A 26,096-nucleotide genomic window follows, 5' to 3' on the forward strand; every position below is an offset into this window, starting at 1 on the left:
TAGGAAGACAGGAAAGGAGGGAGAGCAAGGGAGAGGGGAAGAAGCAGATGTATAGGGAAGAGAGAGAGGGAGTGTGGCAGTGGGAAATGGATAGGGAGAGGGGGTAGCAAGAGATGAATAGGGTGAGGTGGAAAGGAGAAGGTGTACAGAAAGGCAGCAGGAGAAGATGGACGTAGAGAGGGGGAGGATGGCACGGACAGAAATGGGGAGGAGCAGGAGATGGGCAGAGGAGGTGGGCGGATGGGATGGGGGGGGAGGATCCGGAGGCAGAAACTAGGGGAGGCAAATGAGATGGTAGAGAGAGGAACGAAGGGCAATAGGAGGATGTGTACCGATAAACAGGAAGGAGGAGACAGCCAGTGGGAGAGGTAGATGCAGGAGACAGGGAGAAGGTGTTAATGGATAGTGGGCAAATGGAAAAGGGAGAAGGGGAGGAGGATATGGAGAGAGGGGCAACATGAACAGGAGGAGGGGAATGAGGTTGTTGTTTCAGTGGAGAGGAGACGGACAGAGAGATGGTTTAGGAGGGTATGAAGAGCCAGAGAGAGTGGAGAGGAGAAGATGGATCCAATATGGTGGAGGATAAGGTGAGATGGAGGAGGAAGAACCGGCCACAGAAGGTAGAGAGGAGGAGGTGCGAGAGATACATATGCTTGACATGTATGGGTTAAAGCCATAGGGCAAAGGCTGGGATGTATATGCAAAGCAGTCTGTATGTATGCATGTCCAAGAGCTCCTCCAAAACACCTGCAGCGAGTTCAACCAAATGTGGCACTCAAACAGCAAACGTCACAACAGCACTGTAGGTTCGTAACTTCCTACCTCCAGTACGAGCAGATGTATGGCAAACGAAGATTTTTCAACCCATTGGGTAGATGCTATGCATGCAGATGGACATGGATTAGGGTTGAGATAATAGAGTAGGGGATGGACAAAGAGGGAAAAATGGGAAGTGGGATAGAGTGGTTGGGAGGAATAGGTGTTTGGGGAGAAAGGCAGATATAGGTGGATGGGAAGAAAGGGAGGAGATGATGGATGGGAAGAGTGAGAGGAGAAGATGGAGAGCATTTAAGTATGTATATCTATATGCAGGTTCAGGATCTCCTCCCATAACCCTTGTTCGATTTCAACCAAATTTTGCACACCAAAAGCACACTTCAGGAGTATCAGCACTGTGGGGATTATAACCTTGTAGCTCCAATGGGAGCAGAGATAAGAGAAAAATGTGTTTTTTCAGCCCCTGCCATGGCTGCTCTGCATGACAGGCATGTTGTAGTATCATCATCGTGTTATGTAGGGGCGCACATGTGTATAATCACAGCTGGGAGAAGTTGAGATAGATGAAGCTGGGGATGAAGAGAGAGAGTGGGGCAGGAGGGGATGGATAGAAAGAGAATTTGCAAGAGGGGATGGTCAGAGAGAGGGAGGGCTGGTGGAGATGGACAGAGAGAGGGGCAGAAGGAGGGACAGAGACTGGCAGAAGAAGATAGATAGGAAGATGGGGAAGGAGGACAACATCAACAGGGAGAGGAGGAAGGGGGAAGGGACAGAGAGAAGGTGAGGATAAGATGGGTATGGAGAGATGGAGGAGGAGATGAAAGGATGTGAGGTGTGAAGGAGGGACTGTGTGGAGAGGTGGGCAGGAGGAGATGGACAGAGAGAGAAGGGGGAGAAGTGAAGGAGGAGTAGATGCACAGAGGGATGGATTGGGAGAGAAAGGCAGATGAGGAGGAGAAGATGACCAGAGGAGGCAATAAAAAGGGGGGAGGGAGCAGAGAGGTGGTATGACGAGATGGACAGAGTGAGGTGAGAGAGAGAGATGTGGGAAATACGAGACGTGAACAATATTTGTCGAACACACATACATACATAAAGTGGACTTTAGATATATGTATTTAGATAGGTTTGTATGTATGGGATCTTCTCCCAAACCCCTGGATCGATTTTAACCAAATTTGGCACACAAATAGCAAACTTCACTAGTACCAGCACTGCTTTGCCTTGTCAATGTGTTTGGCAGGTCAGCCTACATGTGGGGAGGTGGCATGACTGGGGGGGGGGGGGGGAGGTTGAGATGGATATAGATAGGGGTGGACAGAGAAAGAGGGCAAGAGGTGATGAATTGGGAGAAAGAGGGCAGGAGGGTCTAGATCAGAGAGAGAGGATAGGAGGTGATGGACAGAGAGGGGTGTGTGGGAGGCCAAACAGACAGAAGGGTGGTAGGAGTTTTGACCATACAGAGGGGATGGAGAAGATGGGAAAAGAGAGGGGAGGAGGAGTTGAAGAGAGTGTGTGGAGAGGAGGCAGTGGACAGTGAGAGGGTGAAGATGGGGTGGACATAGTGACAGGGGAGGAAGAAACGAACACAGAGAGTGGTAGAAGAGATGAGCGTACACAGGCGGAACTGGGGGGAGGGGCTAGCATATATAAAAAACTGTGTATGTTTGTGAGAGGTACATACGGCCTGCATTTCCTCCAAAAGCCCAGATCAATTTCAATCAGATTTGACATATAAACAGCACTCTTCACACGTAACAATATTATGAGAAGGAAAGTTGCTACTCACCGTATATTGGAGATGTTGAGTCGCAGGTAGGCACAACAAAAAGATTTTCACACTTAAAGCTTTCGGACAATGGCCTTTGTCAACAATAGACACACATAAGCACACACACACTCCATTGTTTGACTCTTCACAAGTATCCACATTTGGGGCTTTACAGCCTACTTGTTCCAATATGAATGAAGTTATAGGCAAAAAGATCTTCTTTCAGTCCCTGCCATATAGGCTTACCTACACAACAGGCATGTTGGAGTAGTATCCGCTTGCTTTGCCTGGCAGCCTACATATCAGAAGCAAAAAAACTGTTTTCAAGTGCTTGACAGTGTGTGGATGAACATGACATAGGGAGGGTAGAGATTGGGGGTGGGGGGGTGGGGGGAAGGAGGGTAGTGCATGGTCAGAGAACAAGGAGGATGAGGATGACGGGATAGTGAGAGTTGGGTGTGGAGGAGAAGAACAGAAAGAGGGGTGAGGAGGAGATGGACAGAGAGAAGACAGAGAAAGATGGGCAGAGAGAGCTGAGGAGGAGACAGACAGAGAGGAGGGATGGGAAGGTGGGTGCAGTGGTCTGATGGGGGAGATGGGCAGATAGGGTGGTGAGGTGATTGGTAGAGAGGAGGGGAGGATAAGATGGACCAAGAGAGGGAAAGAAGAGGCACGTGCATTATGAGTGATACATACGTACGTAGGCAAAGACAGGGGAAAAAGGCTAGTGTATATATATTGTTAGTTCCTTTTTCCCAATTAAGTCCCTTCTTCCTCTTTTTGTGAATTGCATTTTTAACTTCCTTTAACCTAACTGTGGCAGGGATTGCTAGTATATGTGTTTTGTTCATTCTTTTTTCTCCAATTAAGTCTCTTCCTCTTCTTGTGAATTTAATTTTTAACTTTCTTTAACCAAATAGTGACAGGGAATGCATAATTGACTTCCCGCAACCGAGATGTCAATGTTACTTCTACTGATCTTTTTCCAGTACATTATGTTTTCTTGATTCAGGGTGTGGAATTACTTTTTGTTCCGGAGGACTTGTACATTTTATCTTTTATATTCATAGTTCCTGTTTCGTTTCTCCACTTGAAATACACTCCTGGAAATGGAAAAAAGAACACATTGACACCGGTGTGTCAGACCCACCATACTTGCTCCGGACACTGCGAGAGGGCTGTACAAGCAATGATCACACACACGGCACAGCGGATACACCAGGAACCGCGGTGTTGGCCGTCGAATGGCGCTAGCTGCGCAGCATTTGTGCACCGCCGCCGTCAGTGTCAGCCAGTTTGCCGTGGCATACGGAGCTCCATCGCAGTCTTTAACACTGGTAGCATGCCGCGACAGCGTGGACGTGAACCGTATGTGCAGTTGACGGACTTTGAGCGAGGGCGTATAGTGGGCATGCGGGAGGCCGGGTGGACGTACCGCCGAATTGCTCAACACGTGGGGCGTGAGGTCTCCACAGTACATCGATGTTGTCGCCAGTGGTCGGCGGAAGGTGCACGTGCCCGTCGACCAGGGACCGGACCGCAGCGACGCACGGATGCACGCCAAGACCGTAGGATCCTACGCAGTGCCGTAGGGGACCGCACCGCCACTTCCCAGCAAATTAGGGACACTGTTGCTCCTGGGGTATCGGCGAGGACCATTCGCAACCGTCTACATGAAGCTGGGCTACGGTCCCGCACACCGTTAGGCCGTCTTCCGCTCACGCCCCAACATCATGCAGCCCGCCTCCAGTGGTGTCGCGACAGGCGTGAATGGAGGGACAAATGGAGACGTGTCGTCTTCAGCGATGAGAGTCGCTTCTGCCTTGGTGCCAATGATGGTCGTATGCGTGTTTGGCGCCGTGCAGGTGAGCGCCACAATCAGGACTGCATATGACCGAGGCACACAGGGCCAACACCCGGCATCATGGTGTGGGGAGCGATCTCCTACACTGGCCGTACACCACTGGTGATCGTCGAGGGGACACTGAATAGTGCACGGTACATCCAAACCGTCATCGAACCCATCGTTCTACCATTCCTAGACCGGCAAGGGAACTTGCTGTTCCAACAGGACAATGCACGTCCGCATGTATCCCGTGCCACCCAACGTGCTCTAGAAGGTGTAAGTCAACTACCCTGGCCAGCAAGATCTCTGGATCTGTCCCCCATTGAGCATGTTTGGGACTGGATGAAGCGTCGTCTCACGCGGTCTGCACGTCCAGCACGAACGCTGGTCCAACTGAGGCGCCAGGTGGAAATGGCATGGCAAGCCGTTCCACAGGACTACATCCAGCATCTCTACGATCGTCTCCATGGGAGAAGAGCAGCCTGCATTGCTGCGAAAGGTGGATATACACTGTACTAGTGCCGACATTGTGCATGCTCTGTTGCCTGTGTCTATGTGCCTGTGGTTCTGTCAGTGTGATCATGTGATGTATCTGACCCCAGGAATGTGTCAATAAAGTTTCCCCTTCCTGGGACAATGAATTCACGGTGTTCTTATTTCAATTTCCAGGAGTGTACTTTTAAATAGTTTTTAAGAGCCAGAGATTCAGAAGTGTTTTATAATTTTGCTGTGAGTCACACTTTCCTGCTGTATTCTAATTTTGGCAGACATGCATTGAATATGTTAATATTTTAAAACATTTTTTAGCATAGCTATAAATTTTTCAATTTGTTTGTCTGTATGTATTAAATTTGAATATTCAAACTAATTTGGAACAAGAGCACTATGTTAATGTTGCAGTATAAAAAAAAGGTAATATATGGGTTAAACTGTATGATAAATCTTTGTTCCTGATCCAACTAGTTTCATGGCATTAGAGCCTCATCTTTAGGGTTACATGTTTATTTCATAATACATTTGAATAATAAAAATGTTTGACCATCAAGAGGTTGGTAGACCAGTTTAAAATATAGCAGAGTGCAGGGAACATCGTCCTCATACAGGAAAACTAATGCTTAACATCAATGTGACATAAGTTTGTGTAGGTGGTCACCCATGTTGTCATAGCAGTGTTAAACTTTAGTTTTCCTGTATCAGGATGATGATCCCAGCATTCTGCTCTATTTTAAGTTGGACTACCGGTTTCTTGATGGTTGAACATTTTTATCACAATTGGACAAAGAATGTTGGGTCATCTACAGCTTATCGTTGGGAGTACATTGTGATTTGGAGTACCGCTGAAGATGTGGCTCCTAACACCACAAAACTAGTAGAATCAGAAGTAATGATTTATCGTACATCTTACACAGTTTTATTAATCATGATGCAATTCTACAGCCACTGATTCCCACAATACAAAATTTGCTGCAGTTTCTGGCTGAATTGTATTACAACTTTTCATAAATTAAAAAAAAAAAAAAGTGTTGCTTTTGGGAACACACAAGATATTGTAGGCCTGGCCTGAAATCATGAATATGCACATTATCTGATGCTGAAGACTATTTCAGAATTAAGGCGCAATATGATTCTGATACTGCGTTTAACTTTCTGATGAGTGAGACTAAAAGTCTTATAACTACATTATCTACCTTCCATTAGAAATTTTATTTTTCTTCATTCACATACTTATAATGTAGAGCTAAAATCAGAGAAAGCTGAAATGGAGCTTATTGTCTGTTGTTCAACCAATTTCCAGTCACAAAATGTTGGATTGCATTTCATTTATATTTTCTTTTTTCTTCTTCAGAGGAAGCAAAAAAGTTTACAGATGAAATAGATGAAGCCCAGAGAATAATTGATAGATTCAGAAGAGAGTTTTATGCAGCTTGCAGTGCACCAATTAAGGTATGTGCGGTAATTATCAGGCAAATTATTCGTTGCATTGATATTGAAGTTGGTCACATTGTGAAGTTAAGAAAAACTAGTAACATTTGAAAATAGTTTTCTGACTACTGAGGTGGTGCTGTGGTTCTAGAATTGAAATAGCATTTAGTAGTAGCAAAATTTAATTCCCTTCTTATTTATTAAAAAAAAATGCTGAGATACTTCAGTGTAAAAGACCATGACTGATTTCTTTCCTCAATCTCCAATGAAGACATCCTTTAGTCCACATCATGTAGGCTGTGTTTTTGTAGTCTTAAGTCCAAAGTCTGCTTTTATGCAGCTCTTCACACTAGTCTATCCTGTACAAGCCTCTACATCTTGCAGTAAATACTGCAACATACCAGCAGCATTTGTATAATCCAAAATTCTACTGGTTGTTGTAGTCCATTGAAAACAGTAAATTGTAACATAGCCAAATTTTAAAGCATTATGTAGTTTCGCTTTCAATCTAGTCATGTCATGTCATGAAATGAGTTTTCAGCTAACATTGACAAATGGGTTTCTATGCATATGTTGTTGGTTTGTGTGGCTTCGGGTAAATGGTGGTAAAGCGTTATTGCATCAGGTTGGAGGTAGCCAGTGGTGAGCTCGTAAAGTCACGATGCATATATGCTAGGAAATACAATTTGCTGCTGTTCTCTCTCTCTCTCTCTCTCTCTCTCTCTCATCTTTTCAGACACCTAAAATACACTTTTCTTGCATTCCTCTTTATAGTTGCCACCTGTCTACACGTGTGTGTGTGTGTGTGTGTGTGTGTGTTTTATTGTTCTTCACTTTCACTGGGGATAGCAATGTCATCAGTGAATCTCATAACTGATATCCTTTCACCCCAAATTTTAATGCCATTAAAGAACATCTATAGAGTCTTCACTTCATACAGGGTCTTGAAACTTTGTGTTTTTGTGGGATACTTGTCATCTTTCTTAAGATTTGCCAATTAATGTGTTTTAGAATTCCCAGTACACATTTTCAAGAGTTAAACAAATCTGTTGCCATTCATGTTGACCTAATGTGATCATTCCTTTTCATATTACCACAAATGATTAGACATAGCTGTTCTTATGAGTTAGCTGATTCCAGTTGTGACTCATTGATGTTGTAGTCACAAGATACTACTTTTGTAAGTTTTGCGAATGACACAGTTTTATGTTTATAAACATTTAAAACTAGTAAATAATGACACCATTCTCAAGCCAAGATCTGAATGTATATTTGTACAGGTTTTCTCATATTATGAAATAGTTGTTAATTAACCGCCTAAAGCATATCCAGTTTGTGGTGGCAGGTGGAGCCATGTAGCCAAGCTTGAGGTTATGTTGGAAGATGAAAGCATTGTTGAGAATTGATGGAGCCAAGAAATATGATTCTGACAATCTGATTGTGGTGAAACATTGATGTGTAGAATAACTGGATGCCTAGGTTATGTCAGAAGGTGATATCTATATGCCTTCAGGTTACATGAACAAGGTGAAAATAGGTTATTTTCCTGCGTTCAAAAGGAAATCATCTTATTTATGAGTCATTGCCTACTGCCTTTGCCATCTTCTTTCACACAGATACTTGTAAGAAACATTACTAAAGCACACTTAAATGTAAGTGCATTGGTGCCCTTTCAGACATTTTTACCAAGTTTTCTGTGCTAGAACCATTGCACTGCAATTCATGTTGTCCTATTTGCTGCAAAGATTTTTTTCAGTCTTCTGGGTGAGTTGGTATGGCCTGCTACGATTTTTTTATTCTGTGCCAGAATTCCGACCCTAGATGCTGGAGTTGGTGGTCATGTGTGTGAGAGGTGTGCTTGCTTTTGTGTGTGTGTGTGTGTGTGTGTGTGTGTGTGTGTGTGTGTTAACTGACATAGGCTTTGGTGAAAGCTATATGAGAGTGTCATTTAATCATGCCCTGTCTGCAAATTGGCATGTCTTCTTTACGGTAAGTAGCAATCTATCTTTTCCTACATTGTTGATATTACTACTTGTAGTTCCCATTGTGTGATTTTCGCCAAACATTAAATGCATAGGTTTGTGCATCCTACATCACTTGGTATGCATATTAGTTCATCTGGCTATGTCCCATCCTACAGTGTATCCTACAGTGTTTACCATCACTGTACTCAATGTATTTGTATTATGATGTGATCACGACTTTTGTCTCATGACTACTGGAAATGATGCGCTTGTTACTAGGCAAATTGTCATCAGATTTTAAAATGCAAATTAAATGAATCATAAGACATTGTCCTTAAGGGGAGTTGGAATGCCCTATCCTGAAAGTGTTAAATTTAGTGACTTTGCTGCCCTATACTTCAGGAACCACTGTAGCCATTGACATGAAACTTTTACAGGACATTAAACTGCATATTTCTGAGCCTACTGAACTACAATAATTGCATTTCAGCCACACTTTCGGAAATACAATTTTTCAATTACACAGTTAAAATTTTATGTACTTTTTTGTAAGTTAGCCTAAATAATTTTAATTATACATAACACCATGTTCTTCTTTTAGTTCAGTTTACTCAGGATATGTATGTTATTACTCCAGGAAAATTTGAATACTGTAATCAAAATGATTTCTGATATTTAGGGAAAAATGCAACGAAAAATGTAAATTTTTCAGACTTCTAAAGTTTCAAAAGACTGTAACTCACTTAATACTTTTTTTATTTTTAGTCACTTAGAAGCACCCTGCACCATACTGTGTATCATCCTTTTGATATTTTCCCAAGTTTTTTTCTTCTTTCTGGACTCCTTAGCGGCCAACTGTGCTGCATACTCTGCCATATTAATGCGATCCTTGTCCATCCATTCTAGTTCTTGATGCAGTTTGCTCCAGGATTAATTTTGTTTGAGTACTGGGCATTGCGGCAAGGTCACCATGAAACAGATCCAGGAGCAAAAGTGGTGTACAGGTTTTTCATCAGTTGACAGTCTGTGGAAGAAGGTAGCCTATAATGCCTGCTTCATTTTCAACAAATCCTCAGTATTATTTCCAATGGCCATCCCATAATACTGCTGTAGTTCATCAATCATTTTGTCTGTCAGCCTGCCTCTTAAGGTTTTACCATCAGAAAGTTTCTTGTCTCCCAAACTTTGTTTCAACTTCCTCAACCTGGTGCCCATCCTCTTCTGGACATGACCTTTTTAACACATCAGTCCACAGCTTTCTACATAAAAAATTACCCATTAGAAATTGAAGTAATGCACATAAAAATTTTAACATTTTCAACAACAGGTAGTTTATATTTTTAAAAAATAAAATAAAATACTTCCCATGTGAGTTTATATTCGGAAAATTGCAAATTTTATAATGAGATAAAAATCCAAAAATATGAAAAAAAGTTTTTCCCATTCTAACTCCCCTTAAGCTGTATCACAACTGCCAAACTGCCATTTGTTATAGCAGTGAAGAAAATTAATGTGGAAGTGAGTTAGAACAGTAAGTATTTTACACATTCACCTGTGAATTTGGTCTAGCTTATGTAAAGCAGAGATATTGGGAGTGATGACCTATTGTGGTAAGTTGTGTTGAAGACTACAAATGGATTGTGTATATCTAGCAGGAATATCCGTTATGATGGTGGCATATACAGCTAATGTTACTACATTTGTTATCAGTGAGTTTATAATTTTCATCCCCAAAAATTATTGAAAATTGTTTGAAAAGACCCTAAAATAACTAGTGTCATCAGAATTTGATCAACATCTTTGATAACCTATGTCACATTTCACAGTCTGTCATCTTTCCAACCTTATATAGTTCACGTCAATCTGTGATGTTAAACCCCATTCAGTCAGTCTGTTGTTATTTTCTAAGTACAGTTTATGATCAAAGATAAAAAGAACACATTAGGTGACAAAGTACATCCTATGCTACAGATATTTGATGATTGAGACCTAGTTTTATGCGATGTCCATTAAATCATTTTGGGTGAATGCTGTAGTGATTCAGCTTACAGAGCTGTGACAGATTTCTGAACACGGCCATATTTAATGTTCTTTTCTTTCTTTGTCACATATATTGCATCCTAATGAAAGCATGGTTTAGTACAATGCCCTCAGTGGCACTGCTTGACCTTTTTTGTGCAGTTTGAAAATCATTTGAATGAACTTCGCAGGCACACACCAGTACCTGACTGGAATTGTACCACATGGATGCAGTCAGTTGTAGATTAATGAATTCAGTGTAGATTTTCTTTCTCATCCTCACAAACAAACCTAATTACAGCATTGCGTGACATGTAGTATGGACTCCATCTTTAAATAATTCCTAAGTTTCATGCATTTGTTCTGCAAGCAGCAGTTCTAAATCCGCTTAAACCCTGCCCATTTCCTGTATAGTCATATTCTTGCATTTGCTAGCATTTTGTTGTTATATCATTTCTACTCATTGATGTGTGCTCAACAATTATGACTGAATCTTTGAGGATAGTTTGAATAACAATGATCAATCCTGCTGACCTATTTCATGTTTAACATTACCTAATGACGCCCTTTTACAAGGTTTACATCATGTTCCAAAGAAAATGGGGTGGGGGTGGCGTGGGACGAGGGAGAACAATGGTACAACCATGACCTCATATTTGGAAGGAATTGGGCTTAAAAGCATTACTTTGATTCAGATGTTCTGTCGTTTCCCTAAAGTCTGTTCTTTACTTTTGAAGCTATTATATCACAGTCAGGTTTCAATGTGTCAGACACAGATTATTTTAAATACCAAGTTAAACTCAAGTATCACTTAGTTATATTTACTATTAACCAGAGTATGAAACCTAACATTCAGGAGAAAATTTGATTTTGGTAACTGTGAAAATATGATTAAGCAGGCCATCAGTATTGTGAAATATGTCAGTTAATACATGGATTAGATAAGAAGTAGTGGCAACACGTTGTAATTCATACCAGACTTTATTGACAGATGCTCACCATATTACATGCCCTCCATTTCGATCACGTCCCCCTCACAGATGGACGGTATCATACACCGTCATATCATCCATCTCCGTTGAAGTTTCTGAAGGACTGCCCTGTGGCACGGATGATGTCCTCTTTTGTGTTGTAACACGTCATGAAGAGGTTCCTTCATTTTTCAAACAGGTCGTAATCACATGGATTCATATCGGGTGAATGTGGTGGATGCTCTAGTATCACCCACCCCAGATACACAGTAGCTCCAACTATATGATATGGCAATGGTGTATCATTACAAACCTTACGCAGTCCCCGAAAACATTATTGTTCACGTTGACCGTGTGCCACTTCAAACTTGATTCATACACACTGTTCGAGTTCTCTAAACACACTATTAGGGTGTCTGAACTGTCCTCCAGCACTTTGAATGCACACACTGCAACTGACTCAAATGCAGCTGTTGCCACTTACCTGCACTACGTCAACTGACTGGTGTGGATGCAATTTGAGGCACATCCTTTATATTATTGCAATGTTACCACTGCTTTTCATCCAACCATTGTATTTCCGACGTTTAAGTAATTGAAGATTTGCAACAATTGTTAATCATTTGTAACTGCAGTAGGTCAGAGTAAATTTATGTCGTCAATAATTACCATACAAAGTCTTTGAGCACCAGACTGCTGTTTTGTTACTCAGGATACTACACATTCTTAAAAAGAAATACGTGTTTGCAGTAGCTGTTCTGTTAAAATATATGTACTTTATATTCCCGGTTTGCCAATTATAATACAAATTGACCATAGTACGTTAGTTTTTCTCTGCGTTTCCAAGACACTTTCATTTTAGTTTGTGTTGAATGCACACTAACCCACTATAAGAATGGTTGCTATTTGTGTGGCAATTGAACTATAGCTATTTAACGTAGCCAAGGAAGAAGCACTTTCTGAGCTCAATTTCTTTTGGCTGTTTGGGCGTATGGAGTTTACTGATTCCACAGCAGCTGATCAGAAGCATCTAAATACAGTAACAATGCAATGTGGATACATAAAGATAAAAAAAAGGCTGAAAAGTAATTAATTTTTCAAGCAGTTCATACTAGTAGATTAATTTGTTTTACAAAATATATTGTCAAAAAGTATGAAACTGCTATGTTTGTTGCGTAGTCTGTTTTGTTTTCACAAAAAACAGTTGTAAGTTAGTACAAAAAGGAAATGATGGTTGACATTTAAACTTAATACAAAAAGTTAAGTAAATGTAAGAAATACCCTTCCCTAAATCTCTTCGTTTTCGTCAAGTGGTGAATCTGATATGATCAAGAAGGAGCAGTAGAAAAATAAAAGCCTGTAAACACTGCTGACAATGCTGCAATTTAGGATAAAGCTGAAGTGGACAAGGTCAATGTTAAATTACTGCCATTTGGGTAAAAAAAACCTTTTTTTGTTTTGCCAATCTGAAGCAAAATTTCATATTGCCTGTAACACAACTGTAATACAGAATTTAATCCTTAATCAACACAGCTCAAGCCACTATTTGTTGAAAACTTAAAGGGTTTGGTAGGCAGCTCAAAGTCTAATAAATATTCATTAGCTAGTAAATTCTGTGTTCTGGGAAAGTGGAGTTTCAAATAAGAAATTAGGAACTGAATTGGAGTGAGATAATCTAAAATCAAATCAACTGATGATGTTAAAAATAATAGGTCACGCAGGACCAAAAATACCATGAGCAAAGAGATCCTTGTGATTTTATGGTTAGACAAGGTTCCTGGTCCTAATTTGATCATTTCTGAAACCAATGTAGATAGAACTTCTCTCATGCCAGATTGAATGACGGGAATGCCATCAGTTAATGGAGTCCAATCGACATCAATGCATAAGCTGTCATCAGTTTAGGTCCTTCCTTCCAGCTCTATCAATTAAGTGTGTAGTCTGTCGAATTAGAACGTCAGCTGAGAGAGAACTGCAATCAGAGACTATAACATTCTCGTAATAAGTGCAGGAGGCAATTGAGACGCAATAAAAAATTGAAGTACTGTTACTACCATTTTCATTTTGATGTAGATTGTAGACCAGAAAATGTGTTCACCTATGTGAATGGCAAAATTGTGGGAATCAGAAGGAGCAGAGACAGTAGTATTAAAATATTCTGCCACAAATGTCATAGGTGGCCAGTATCATTTGTTTGTCAAAGATTACTACAACTCGGGACAATTGTTTTTGGTAGAAGGTGGATAGGCAACTACCCCCCCACTGGCAATAAAAAAAATGACAAAAGTGGCTGAATATAAACTGTTTGCTGCAAATGGATCTCAGATTCTGACATGTGGTTCCAAATTAGATGAATGTTGACATAAGATTAAACCATAGTTTTCTATGGCCGTTTACTGTCGCCGGAATTTCTAAAGGCGGCATCATTTTCACCTTTTGATTGATATCAATAACAAAAGGTTAGTTGATATCAACACTGAGATGAGATGGAAGTGGAAAGTTTTGAAGCAATTGAGACTGTTAATTCATTTATATCTCTTGTAATTTTCCTCAAATTTTAAAAGATATTTCCAAACATAACCGAACTCTTGTGTTGTGCCAAAACAAATTAAAACATGATGTTAATCATTACATTTGAACATATGTTGGCACTCCAGTCTTCTTCAACCTACACAAACTACATATTTCAAATCAGGAACTAAAGTACATATTAAACTACATGTTTTTTACCAGTCTAAACACAAGTTCAAAAGCACTACACAAGTAGATTTTGTAGTGATCAGCACAGAGAAGTTTATGCTTTTGAATTAATGCTGGTAAACAGTTCACTTTTAATTGTATTATTATATAGATCCCCACTGGGAAATTTTGAATTATTTATGAGGAACCTGGATTCCTTACTGTGCTGTCTGTCACTGTCACACATCAGCAAGCAGTTAATAGTCTGTGGTGACTTCAATGTAGATTTTTCTAAAGGATAATGATAGGAAAAATGATCTGGAAACCTTATTTGGATCCTACAATTTGCTCTCAGTAGTTAACTTTTCCAACATGGTTGGATAAAGACAGCAGGTCCATAATTGATAATGTTTTCTTTGATGAGGCACAAAGCAAGAAAATAATTGTTTACCCAGTAACAAATGCTCTCTCTGATCATGATGCACAGTTAGTATAAATGACATAGTGCCTTACAGTGTGGATACACCTCAGTGGAAGTCAGTCAGAATCATTAATGACTATAGGGCAAATGTTTTTAAGAGTAGTTTACAAGAAACAACCTGGAATTTATGAAGAGCCAAATGCCAATATAAAATTTAATCTATTCCATGATAATTCACTTCAGTATTTGAAAACAGCTTTCCACATAAGCTAATCAGAAGGGAGGTGAAACAGCCATGTAAAAAAACCATGGACCAACAAGGGGATTAAAGTACCTTCTGAAAGGAAAAGAGAAATGTATCTTTTTGCAAGAACGAGTAGAGACCCTGCAGTAGTTGCACACTATAAAAACTACTCAAAATTACTAAGAAAGGTTATTAAAAAAATCAAGAAACTTGCACATAATGCCAGAAATCAGTATGTCTGGCAACAGAGTTAAGACAATATGGAATATAGTGAAGCAAGAGAGAGGACAACTAATCACAGAAGAGGATAATATTATAATTGAATTGAATGGATGAGTTATAAATGACAAGTCACAGGTAGCAAATGTATTTAATAATCATTTCATAAACATAGTAGAAAGCTTAGGGACCACCAGTTCAAGAGAAAGATCACAGCAATATGTTGAAGAAGTAACTCTCATAAAATTACATCATGTGTATGTACCACCAACTTCTGCTTCTGAAATTAAGAGGGTCATACATTCTCACAAGAATAAAAGCTTTTCTGGTTTTGATGGTGTTTCAAATAGAGTACTAAAGACTTGTTCCCATGTAATAAGTCCAGTATTGTCCGAAATATGTAATGCATCACTAACTCAGGGCATTTTTCCAGAGACACTAAAATATGCCATTGTTAAATCCTTCTTTAAGAAAGGTGATAAGAGAGAAGTAAGTAACCACCGGCCTATTTCACAGCTGACATCATTTTCCAAAATTTTTGAGAAGGTGATGTATTCTAGAATAGTATCTGACATTGGCATCAGTAATATCCTCAGCAAATCACAGTTTGGGTTTCAGAAGGGTTGCTCTACTGAGAATGCCATTTACTTGCTCACATACTAGATATTACAAGCATTAAGTAACAAAATAGCACCAGTAGGTATTTTCTGTGACCCCTCCGAGGTATTTGACTGTGTGAATCATAGTATACGCCTAGATAAATTGAAGTTTTATGGAACTGAAGGTATATGCGAACAATTGATAATGTTGTATCTGATCAAAAAGAATGCAGAAACTTGTACTTAGTAGTAATTCAACCAACAGAATCCAGGGACATAATTCTGACTTGGGAGAAATCAATTATGGGGTTCCCCAAGGCTCAGTCTTAGGTCCGCTACTGTTGTGCATCTATGCAAATGATCAACTGTCTAATGTACAACAAGCAGAATTAGTTCTTTTTGCAGCTGACACCAGTATTGTAATTACTCCTAGTATACATACAGAAATGATGAACAAAGTATCATTGACTGGTTTTCTGCGAATGGTCTCACCCTCAATTTCACAAAGACACATCATATTCAGTTCTGCTCCTCTAGGGATACTGCACCAGTGATAAGTGTAACACAGGGTGATGAAATAATACTTAGGGTGGAAACTTCAAAATTCTTAGGTGTCCAAATTTATGAGAATTTAAATTGGAAAAACACATTTTGGAACTTTTAAAACAACTTAATTCAGCCACATTTGCACTTAGAATCATTGCAAATTTTGGGAAGAGAGAAATGCAGTAAGTTGACATATTTTTCTTATTTCATTCAGTAATGTCATATGGAATAATGATCTGGGGTAATTCATCTTTAAGGAAGAAGGTCTTCATTGCCCAAAAATGTACTGTAAGAATAATATGTGGTGTTCACCCTTGATCATCTTGCAGACATCTGTTTAAGGAGTTGGGCATTCTGACTACTGCTTCACGGTATATTTATTCCCTCATGAGGATTGTTGTAAATAATCCACTAAAATTCAAAAGAAACAATGAGATACATAATTACAATACCAGAAGAAAAAATAGCATTCATTACTGAGCATTAAGGTTGTATTTACCACAGAAAGGGGTGCACAACACTGCAATAAAAATTTTTGACCACTTACCCAGTGATATAAAATGTCTAAGAGGCAGCAAGGTAAAATTTAAAAATAAATTGAAAAAGTTTTTCGTTGACAAACTCCTGTTCCGTAGAAGAATTCATATGTTTTTAATGTATAAAAGGTGGCGGGTTGACGGACAATGGTGAATGAGAGCAAATGAGGACTTCTACAGCCAGACAGAACCTATCACAGCATCCATTAAGAGGAGATGATTGTTATTTTATGGTCATCTCATGAGGATAGACGGTGATCGACTAACAAAAAGAATATGGATGCAATCCAAGAAAAGAAGGCCGAGATGGTTCGAAGAAAATGAGAAAGATCTTAGGCAGATTGGTATCTCAGAGAGAGAAATTCCTGACAGGAACACATTTAGAAGATTGATAAACAACTACCAAGGTTTTAAAATGGCATCAATGTCCAAAAGATGTAGAGGATCCTTGTCTGAAGAGCGTAAATAGGCATTTCTTGATGGGCTCAGAAGATACTGGCAGGAAGTGAAAGCTGGAACAAGAACGAGACCTAGACACTAAAATGAAATTGGTTGTTGCCACGCAGTACATAGAGACTCAACTCGATAAAAAAAGTGGTGGGTAGGAATTGCTAACTCAATCTGTATGTCTTGTTTTCACTTCGGAAAAAAAATTAATTTGCAATATGGATGTTCCACATCAAGACGATTTATCGTGCAAAATGATCCATGGATTATGAAAGTAATTAACTAATCACCACGGGTCAGTCCTCTAAAAATGATTACAGTACCAGATACAGTATTTATGACATGTTTTTGGAGATTATCATAATTGAAGTGACTACACACTATCAGACAACTGTCATAGACCACAAATAGATTATGTTAATTTAATTCTTCTCGGCTTTTTTCCCCTTGGGTTTGTCTGAAATTACTTGATGGTTGACATGTGTCATTTTCTGCTACAGTGTTGCCATACCAGCCACTGGCTATATATAGGTAACACACAAACATGGTGCGGGACACTGCACCATTGCTGTTAATGTGTAATGTGAAGCAATGTTGGAAGTGGCCCCTGCAATGTCAGAAATATGCGATATTCTGTGACAGAAGACATGTTTTGTAGCCCTGAATCGAAACTTGTGCTCTAAGCGAACAACAAACTCGTGATGCGTAATGTACCTGTGTAAGTGATGGGTAACAATCTGTGGCAGAACTAAAATCACAGTCACTTTGTTCACAACTACTGTGAGCCAATTCATGACAGAAGTAGTTCAGTTTCAGTGCTAAAAGCAAACTGTAATTTCTTGCTAGCATTAGTTGCCTGAAGCTATCCTCTTACTGGCTACACAAGCAGACACATTACCAACCGATGAGCAGTCCTCATTGGCACTTGGTTGCAGACGGACTCTAGACAAAAAGGAATGATAGGTAGAGCAAATAAAAAAGTCAATACAGTGATGAAATTGATGTGGCAGTGAATTAGAAACAAAAATATTACATTTAAACCAAGTAATTGAAGAAAATGATAACCAAACTCTTTTGCATCAATTTAGAAATAAAAAATCAGAACATTTAACGAGAATCGAACCTTCAACATGGCAGGTTAGTAAAATACAGTGCTGAGTCCACTTCTTTCATGTTTGATTATGATTACCTAGTTGCAATGATGAATTGAATTGCAGCCTTGAAAAACTTGGTTTCACGCATTGTCATGTGAAGCTTTCAAATGTAAGCCAATATCTGTGTTTGTGATAATTGTGTATGTGACAAATTGTGTCTTGTGTGGAAGTATCCAGTGCTTTTAGTTACTGTTGTGTGTAAAACTTAACTGTTTCTGTAGCATTGTTATGTGGGTGTGATGTTTGTGGTTTGCCTATTGTGTGTGATGAAATGTGAAATAAAAGTGCCACGTCCAAGGTTGAGGAGCCAAACACATCAAGAAAGAAAGCTAGAAGAGAAGTCAAGTAATTTTAATCAGACTATAGTACTTTTCAAAAATTTATTAATGAAGTAGTGCAAGCCTATTTGGATAACACTGTGATTGCATCTAGTTCACAGGAAGAGCTCTTGCATCATCTAACCACAGCTTTTGAATGTCTAGATAAGTATGGAAAGAGAATTTATCTTGGAAACTCTGTGGGGCTCTTGGGAATCATATTTTCTGAGATGCATCATTACATCTTGGAGTAACAGCAGCTGTTAAGACATTTGGTTCAAGAACTGTGAAACAATTGCAGACATTTTCAGCACATTCAGCTTTTTACGTTGTCATCTTGAACACGCTGCACAAAACGGAGGTCATCTGAATGACTGTCTGAAGGGAAGCAGGAAGAATGACAGAAGGAAGATTTACTGGACTCCTGAAGTCACAGAATAGATTGAAAACTGCAAGCTTGAGCTGCACTACGAACTTTGCCAAATGCAACATACAAACTTGCATTGTTTGTGGATGCATCAAATTTCACCACATATGCAGTCCTGCAACACAAACTGGCTGGAATTTGGAAACTTTTTTTTTTAATTTTTTTTTTTCAAAGGAATTTTCATTTGCTGGAGAGAATTATTCAGCTTGTGATAGAGAATTTCTTAGTATTTAACTAGCAATAGTCCAGATATCTACTCGAGGTAGAACATTCTCCGAAGAAGAAGAAGAAGAAGAAGCTTCTCACCATTGCAGTTCCATTATCTTTAGAATAGTTCTCAGTTCGTAACTGATATGCATTATGTGTCTCCTATGAGAAATGTAATGGTTGGTTACCTAGCTAAAAGCTGTCTCACAAGAAGTGCATTACTTTGTTGAAGTTACCCAGAAGCTTGTTACAGGTACGTCATATCAACATAGGCATAGACCTTCCAAATTTTATCGTCAGGTTAAAGAAAATGATGAACACCTAAAACATGAAGAATATTCCCAAAAGGCAAAGGCAGTTCCTTTTGTCCCCATGAAACTGAAACATACAACACGTCTTCATTAGAATTGATAAGATAAAGAGGGGGCTCACCCAACTATATGAACATCCTTATTCATATACTTAAGTTTTTCATTTTAAACATCAAAGATAAATCTATCAACTTCTCCATTGAATGACTCATGCTATTTTATTTTATTATATTTCTTACTTTGACAGTCAGCACATGAGGTTTGAAAATTTAAATGTCAGCTGCCAGATGACCAGAATATGAAATGTTCATGTGTTTTAAAGAGAAATGAGATCACTCACCTCTCAAACTTTCAACAAAGCTAAAAAATTCTGTATTGTTAATTGTTTTTTCAGATTTAAAATACTAAAGCATTCACATGAAGCACTCTGTAGTTTTCTTATTTCTAAACCTATGCTTTGATTTAAACACTTGTTAATACATTTATAATGTATATAATTTATTAAATATATATTATTTTTAAAAAGTGCTTGGATTATGTACTGACAGTGTCCATGCGATTGCATATTTCATAAGAATACAGGTGCAGAAAGAAATCATGACTTTTAATCTGGGCAGGCACTTTCCCTGGCAAACAGCTCTACATCTGTCTTTACATCCATACTCTGCAAACCACCATGAATTTCATGGCGATGGTACTTTTCATTCTACCAGTTATTAGGCCCTCTTCCTGTTCTAGTCATGTAGGGAGTGTGGGAAGAATGACTGTTTACAAATACCTTTGTGCCTGCTGTAATTACCATAATCTTGTCTTCATGATCCCTACAGGATTGACAGGAGATTGTACTATATGCCCAGAGTCATCAATTAAAGCCGATCCTTAAATTTTGTAAGCAGTCTTTCTTGAGATAGTTTATGTCTGTTTTGAAGTGTCTGCTTGTTCAGTTTCTAAAGCATCTCTGTGGCACTCTCCCGCAGGACAAACAAACATGTGACTCATTGATACTGTGTCATAGAATATTATGCTTTTATTTTTTTAAGTGCACAATTTTACTTTTCTGAACATTTAAAGCAAGTTGCAAATCTTAAGACTGTTCTGAAATTTTACGAAGATCTGACTCTGTATTTGTGCAGCTTCTTTCAGATATTACCTCAGTATGTGCAAAAATTTTAGGTTACTATGAAGAGTGTCTGCAAGGTAATTAGTATACAACATAAACAGTAAGGGTCCCAACACGCTTCTCTGGGGCACAGCCAAAGCTACATGCTGTGTCCTCCCTACAAAAAATCCTTAATCCAGTCACTTGATACCCCATATCGTTATACTTTTGGTATGAAGTGTAGGTGTGCTACCGAGCCAAATACTTTTTGGAAATCGAGGAATAATGCAACTACCTGACTGTCTTGATCCATGGCTTTAGAATATCATGTGAGAAAAGAGAGAGTTGGGTTTCATATGATCAGTTTATCCTCCAACTACTGGGCACAGTTTTTGTTCAAGGGACCTACATTGACATTGTCAAAGACATTTATATCTCTGATTTGGTAATGCTGATTTCTAAGATATGACCGATTGTAAACTCTTTGGTTTCACATTATGTTCTTTCACTTGTAAGTAAAGAGTTGTTTTGACTACAATTCGATGCCTACGGTGCTGAAACCCTGCAAAATTTCTACAGTTGCTGCTGTGATTCCACGATTTTTGAATGCACTTTGTGTGTAAATAGTACGAGGGCTCACTGCAGTGATATGTCATGCCAGGAAACAAAATCTTCCAGTCATGACTGTCTGCATACAGAGCAAAGTTAACTGAATTATCATGCTACACATTTCGTAGTTTTATTCCATTATTGAGTATTATGTTCTGTTTTGCTATTATAGCTGCTTGTTTGGCACTTGTTATACCTTACACTAAGCCTGTAGATTGTTTATGTCTGGTGCTACAATCTGTTAGTTGTTTATCAAGCTACATACTACTTTGGCCTGCGCAGACAATTGCAATCACTTTATGATACCTAACATAAAAAATGCTAATAGCAACAATCAGTTTCTGCACCTGAAAAGAGTACAGCAGTGAGCAATAGCTAATTTTGAATGAAGTACACAACTTTAGTGACACAGCCCCCATTGAAGATTATAAATGCTCTAAAGATCAATTAGAGGAACTATTGTGTACACTAAGAGACCTTAATAACAAACTACATGATCTTCTCAATGATTCCAATTATGCTGCTGATGTGTCCAAATGTGACGAGTATGTAGGCACAGCCAAGGGTGCCTTTTTATGCACATCATGGGGAATAGAAGAGAAACTTATGAGGTCCTTGCCTCACATTCCATCAGTGATAAACAGTCTGCTGTGACTGTCACATCATTTGTTCCTTCACCTAATATTAGAGTGCCCACTCTTAAACTTGAGATGTTTTCTGGAGATCCCACAATATTCACCAGTCATAAACACTCTAAGGAGAGCCAAAGTATTTAATTGATGGTACATCTGTGATCTCAGACACGCATGAATAAATGAAGATAATTCTCAAAATGCACTATGGTGATAAAAACGGGATTATGCAAAGCTCATCTGTATTATTTGGAATCTATTAAACCCATACACATTCCCAGTCCACAATCACTTAGTTCTATATTTATCGATTGCAACCAACACGTGAAAGCTTCACACGCTAGACACCTACATAAATGTTTGTGGTCATTATTGGCACCAGAATTCATCAGAAATTTTCTTGATGTCTACTGCATTGACTTATTCATGTTAAGCATTGTGGTCTCTCAGAGGGAAACATACTTTAGGTGATGGAATTTATGGAACGGAAATAGATACAGCGCTTGCTTTGCAGAAGATCCTCTGTGACAATAAATCGATGACATACAATCCCACAGCACCTGCCCTTCATGTACGTGCTGGGCAGAAACAAACATTACCTAAGGAAATAAAAGTTATGGTCCATTTTGCATCTTTTGCAAATAATGTGCTCATTGGGTCCAAGAATATGATAAAATTACTGTCACTGAACAAAAAGTATGCCTCATATGACATGTAAATCTTAGTAACACAGAGCAACGTCACTTCTGTTAGTAAAATAATGTAACTACGCCAACCTTTACATTGTTGCAAATGGTTCAGGTGTTCATTGTAGAACTTACTCGAAGTGTGCTATACGATGGAACCAAGCATCCTTCACAGGAAAGTCATTAACAGACGATTTGAAACCTCTTGCCTTTGACCAATGACAGCTTAGTGTTCACACATTTGAATCTTGTACTAGCTCCTTGCAACGGCATTGCCTTTTCAGTTTCGAAAGAAAGTGACCACTGCTTTGTGCCTCGGCCGACAGTTCTACAGTATATTAAAAAAATTGCACATGTCCACACACTGCAATTAGGTGATGGACCAGAGAGGTTCTGAAGAGGATATGCCCATTGAGCTTTTAATTAGTAGTGATTGTTACTATTTCTAAATTGATTGTTCTGTTTCCCACCATATTCAGTTAGATCCTCAGTGCGAGCAGATCTGCTGTCTATGCGACTTCAGGTGTTGTTAACACTCTGGAGACCAAACCGGAGCTTATCTTAGGCCACAACTTTGTATTAAAATGACCACACCTGACTGTAGGTCAGGCTACAATGTCATTGATGTGCGAACCATCTGTTACTCAAACACTGGACTCATTTTGTTTGAGAACAATGTACGGACAACTCGCGATTCACCCCTAACTGGTGCTGCCTTCCATTGTTAATTTCTAGAATTATTTCAAAAGAAGCATTAGCGAATATAACACTTTCTGTCATGAATGGCTGAGCCAGTATGATTGCACTGACATAATTTTATACGTGTACTCATTAGATTTTGCAGTTTTGTTGTAATTCTGCTAAAAATGCATCACAGTTGTTGAGTGAGGAGGAAGTTTTGGAAGTTCAAAAGGAAGAAATTGCTGAATAACTCATCCAGCACTTTTGTCTTGAGAAGATAATTATACTTTCTCTCATCATTATTTTAAAATCTATAATCTATCAACAAACTAAAGTAAATATAAAAAAATAACTCTTGAAGCTTGGCCCATTTTTGGTATGATTTACTCTTGAAGACACATCAATTACATATGTGCCATTAACACACTGCATAAATGGGCAGTTTCCTAGGCCCACAATTCTTGGAAGTGGATGGTCTCCAAAGTGTTAACTTTGTACTTCAGGCTTACATGTCAACAGATGACCAATTGAGATCTTTCTGGGGTGTAGAGAAAACTGGCATAACTGCACATCAAGGTAGAATAAAGACATTAAAGATTGTGTACTCCTTCAAGAATTTAAAGCATTGTGTCTTGTGTGTGGTTAACGAAATGTTGTTCATCTGCTTCGGAAAGAAACAAAATATTAGTCTTAACCAAGTGCAGGCAGAAAGTAGATATCGTAGTTTATGTATAGCGTCCTTAGCAGTGATTACTTAGACACTTACCACCATGTTATCTTGCACTACATTGCAAAGAACCATGTAGAACTCGCTGCTCCTGGAGAGCCAAGTAACACCATGTTTTACATTGTGCCTCGGGCAGCTAAGAAGGAGAAAATTAGCAAAATAAGGTGGAGGATCATTTTCTCACAAGATCAGCGCACCCTCACTCAACATTACTTTAAAGGCAGGACCAAATCTTCTGCCAGAAACACTTGCTGTTTGTTACGGTTCCAATTATGTCGCATGGCTGTTATTAGTGATATTATGCAAGTATATCTGCAACTTACCTTGCATGAAGAAGATGAATTTGACAAGATTTCTATGGCATGTTTTTTCAAGGTAATCTTAGAAGCTTCCAAATTGCAAAGTAATGACTAACTGTTTCAGTAGACTTCGATTCAATGTGACATGCAGTCCATTTTTGCTTTCAGAAACACTGAAAGAACATGCTTCTAGACAAGAGAACACATTTCCTGTCTCTGCACAGTTACCAGAAGGACACTATAATAGACTTTGACCAAATTTTTGCAACTCATTGGGACCCATTGTCTCTTGTGTCAGTCGTAGCAAAACTGTTATTCCAAGAAATATTATGTAGGGGAATTGACTGGAATGAATTGTTACCCAGTGATCTGGCAACACGATGGGGCACTTTAGTGTCCACTTTATCTTCATTGCCTTGCATTCGTGTCCTGTGGTGGATACCTACTATAAAAAAATCATGATGTTCGAATGTACGTATTTTGTGATGTTTTGGAACAATCATATGGGGCTGTCCCCATACATCCTCAGTGTTTTATATGGAAACACAAAGATTTACTTAGCCTGTAGCAATGACAGACTTGTAGCTGTAATGCTGCATTGTCTGGAACATCTAGGTGCACTTGTGGAAGCATGTTAACAACAACATTTCTGTGCTACAGGTATGACTTTACTCACACAGTGTTGTGTACAGATGCTACAGTGACCTTAGGCTGGATAGACAGCATGATGTTAATTGCTAGCAGACTTTCATTGGTAACCCTGTGACAGAAATTCATACATACATGTCACCTAGTCAGTGGAGTCATTGTCCTGGACACAATAACCCAGAAAATCACTTAACACGGGGTCTTCTTGACAATTGAATCCAATCTGCACATATTTGATAGAAAGAACGGCCATGGCTTGCACACCTAGAAGAATGTTGGGCATCTGGTACTCCTAATATGTATTATGACCTCCTAGAAAAGAGAAGGAATGCAAAATGTGATAGCACTTACTTTACTTCGCAGCCTTACAATAGACATTTCCAACTTCATTTGGAGACTATTTCATACAAGCGGCTGGATCCTTCACTTCATAAATAAGAATTGTGACAAAGATAAACTTGCTGAAGACTTGACAGCAGTCGGGTGCACAAATATATTTGCGTACTGGATTAAAATAGTTTGTTGCCAATGTTTAATGTGGAAAAACCATGAACTACAGAACGGCAAGCCAATCCTGCAAGACTCTTAAATTGAAGACTTCCATCAGTTCATTAAAAAGGCCTTCTTTGTCAGGGAATTAGATTACCATTTGCAGACCTCAACATGAGCATCACTTCACGAGACTCCTCACTGAACTTCTCAGACACTCCCCATCACTTCTCCCTAAAAATGGAATAGCTTGGAAGTTCATTGCACCACAGTTGTCTTGATGGGGAGGAAGGTGGGAGAAGAATAGCAGATAGCATGTCTGGTTCTGTTGGTCATCCCCATCCCTACCCGTTGGTGGTTAACCAGAGTGGTGAGTATGCTGGAAATTAACAATACATTTATATATCTTTCATGGGTAATGCTGATTTGTAAGATATAACTCATTGTAAACTCTTTCGTTATATTTGTTCTATGACTTGTAAATAAAGAGTTACTAGACCGCAAATCACAACCTACAACTGTCATTTACGGCAGTATAGAATCTGACAGTGATTCCAGTGGGCCCTGGCAATTTGTTCAGTTTTAACAATTTCAACATTTTTCAGTGCCATCAACTCTAATATCTATTTCACTCACCTCATTGGTATCAGAATTAAATTGGTGCAGTACTTCTGGATTTTCTTTTGTAAAGGAGCAATTGGAGACAGAGTTTTGCACTTCTGCTGTTGCTTTTCTACTCTCAATTTCAAATCCTGCCTTGTCCATGAGTGTCTGGACACTATGGTGCCATTAACAGTGTATCCGTATGATCAGAATTTCTTTGGGTTTTATGTGAGACCTTTCAATAA

The 26,096-nt window shown here is 39.1% G+C and overlaps 1 protein-coding gene across 3 annotated transcripts in view; it reads left to right on the forward strand.

Moving 5' to 3' along the window:
- The window catches only part of LOC126204399 (histone-lysine N-methyltransferase SETDB1-like), a 334,147-nt gene that overhangs the window by 144,850 nt on the left and 163,201 nt on the right, over window positions 1-26,096 (forward strand). For all 3 annotated transcript variants that reach the window (XM_049938777.1, XM_049938775.1, XM_049938776.1), the window contains one exon: window positions 6,241-6,338. In XM_049938777.1, the coding sequence (XP_049794734.1) occupies window positions 6,241-6,338 (98 nt within the window). The remainder of the gene's footprint in view (window positions 1-6,240; window positions 6,339-26,096) is intronic.

Source organism: Schistocerca nitens, chromosome 9 (genome assembly GCF_023898315.1).
Source record: "Schistocerca nitens isolate TAMUIC-IGC-003100 chromosome 9, iqSchNite1.1, whole genome shotgun sequence".
In the NCBI taxonomy this organism is placed as follows: Eukaryota; Metazoa; Arthropoda; class Insecta; order Orthoptera; family Acrididae; genus Schistocerca; species Schistocerca nitens.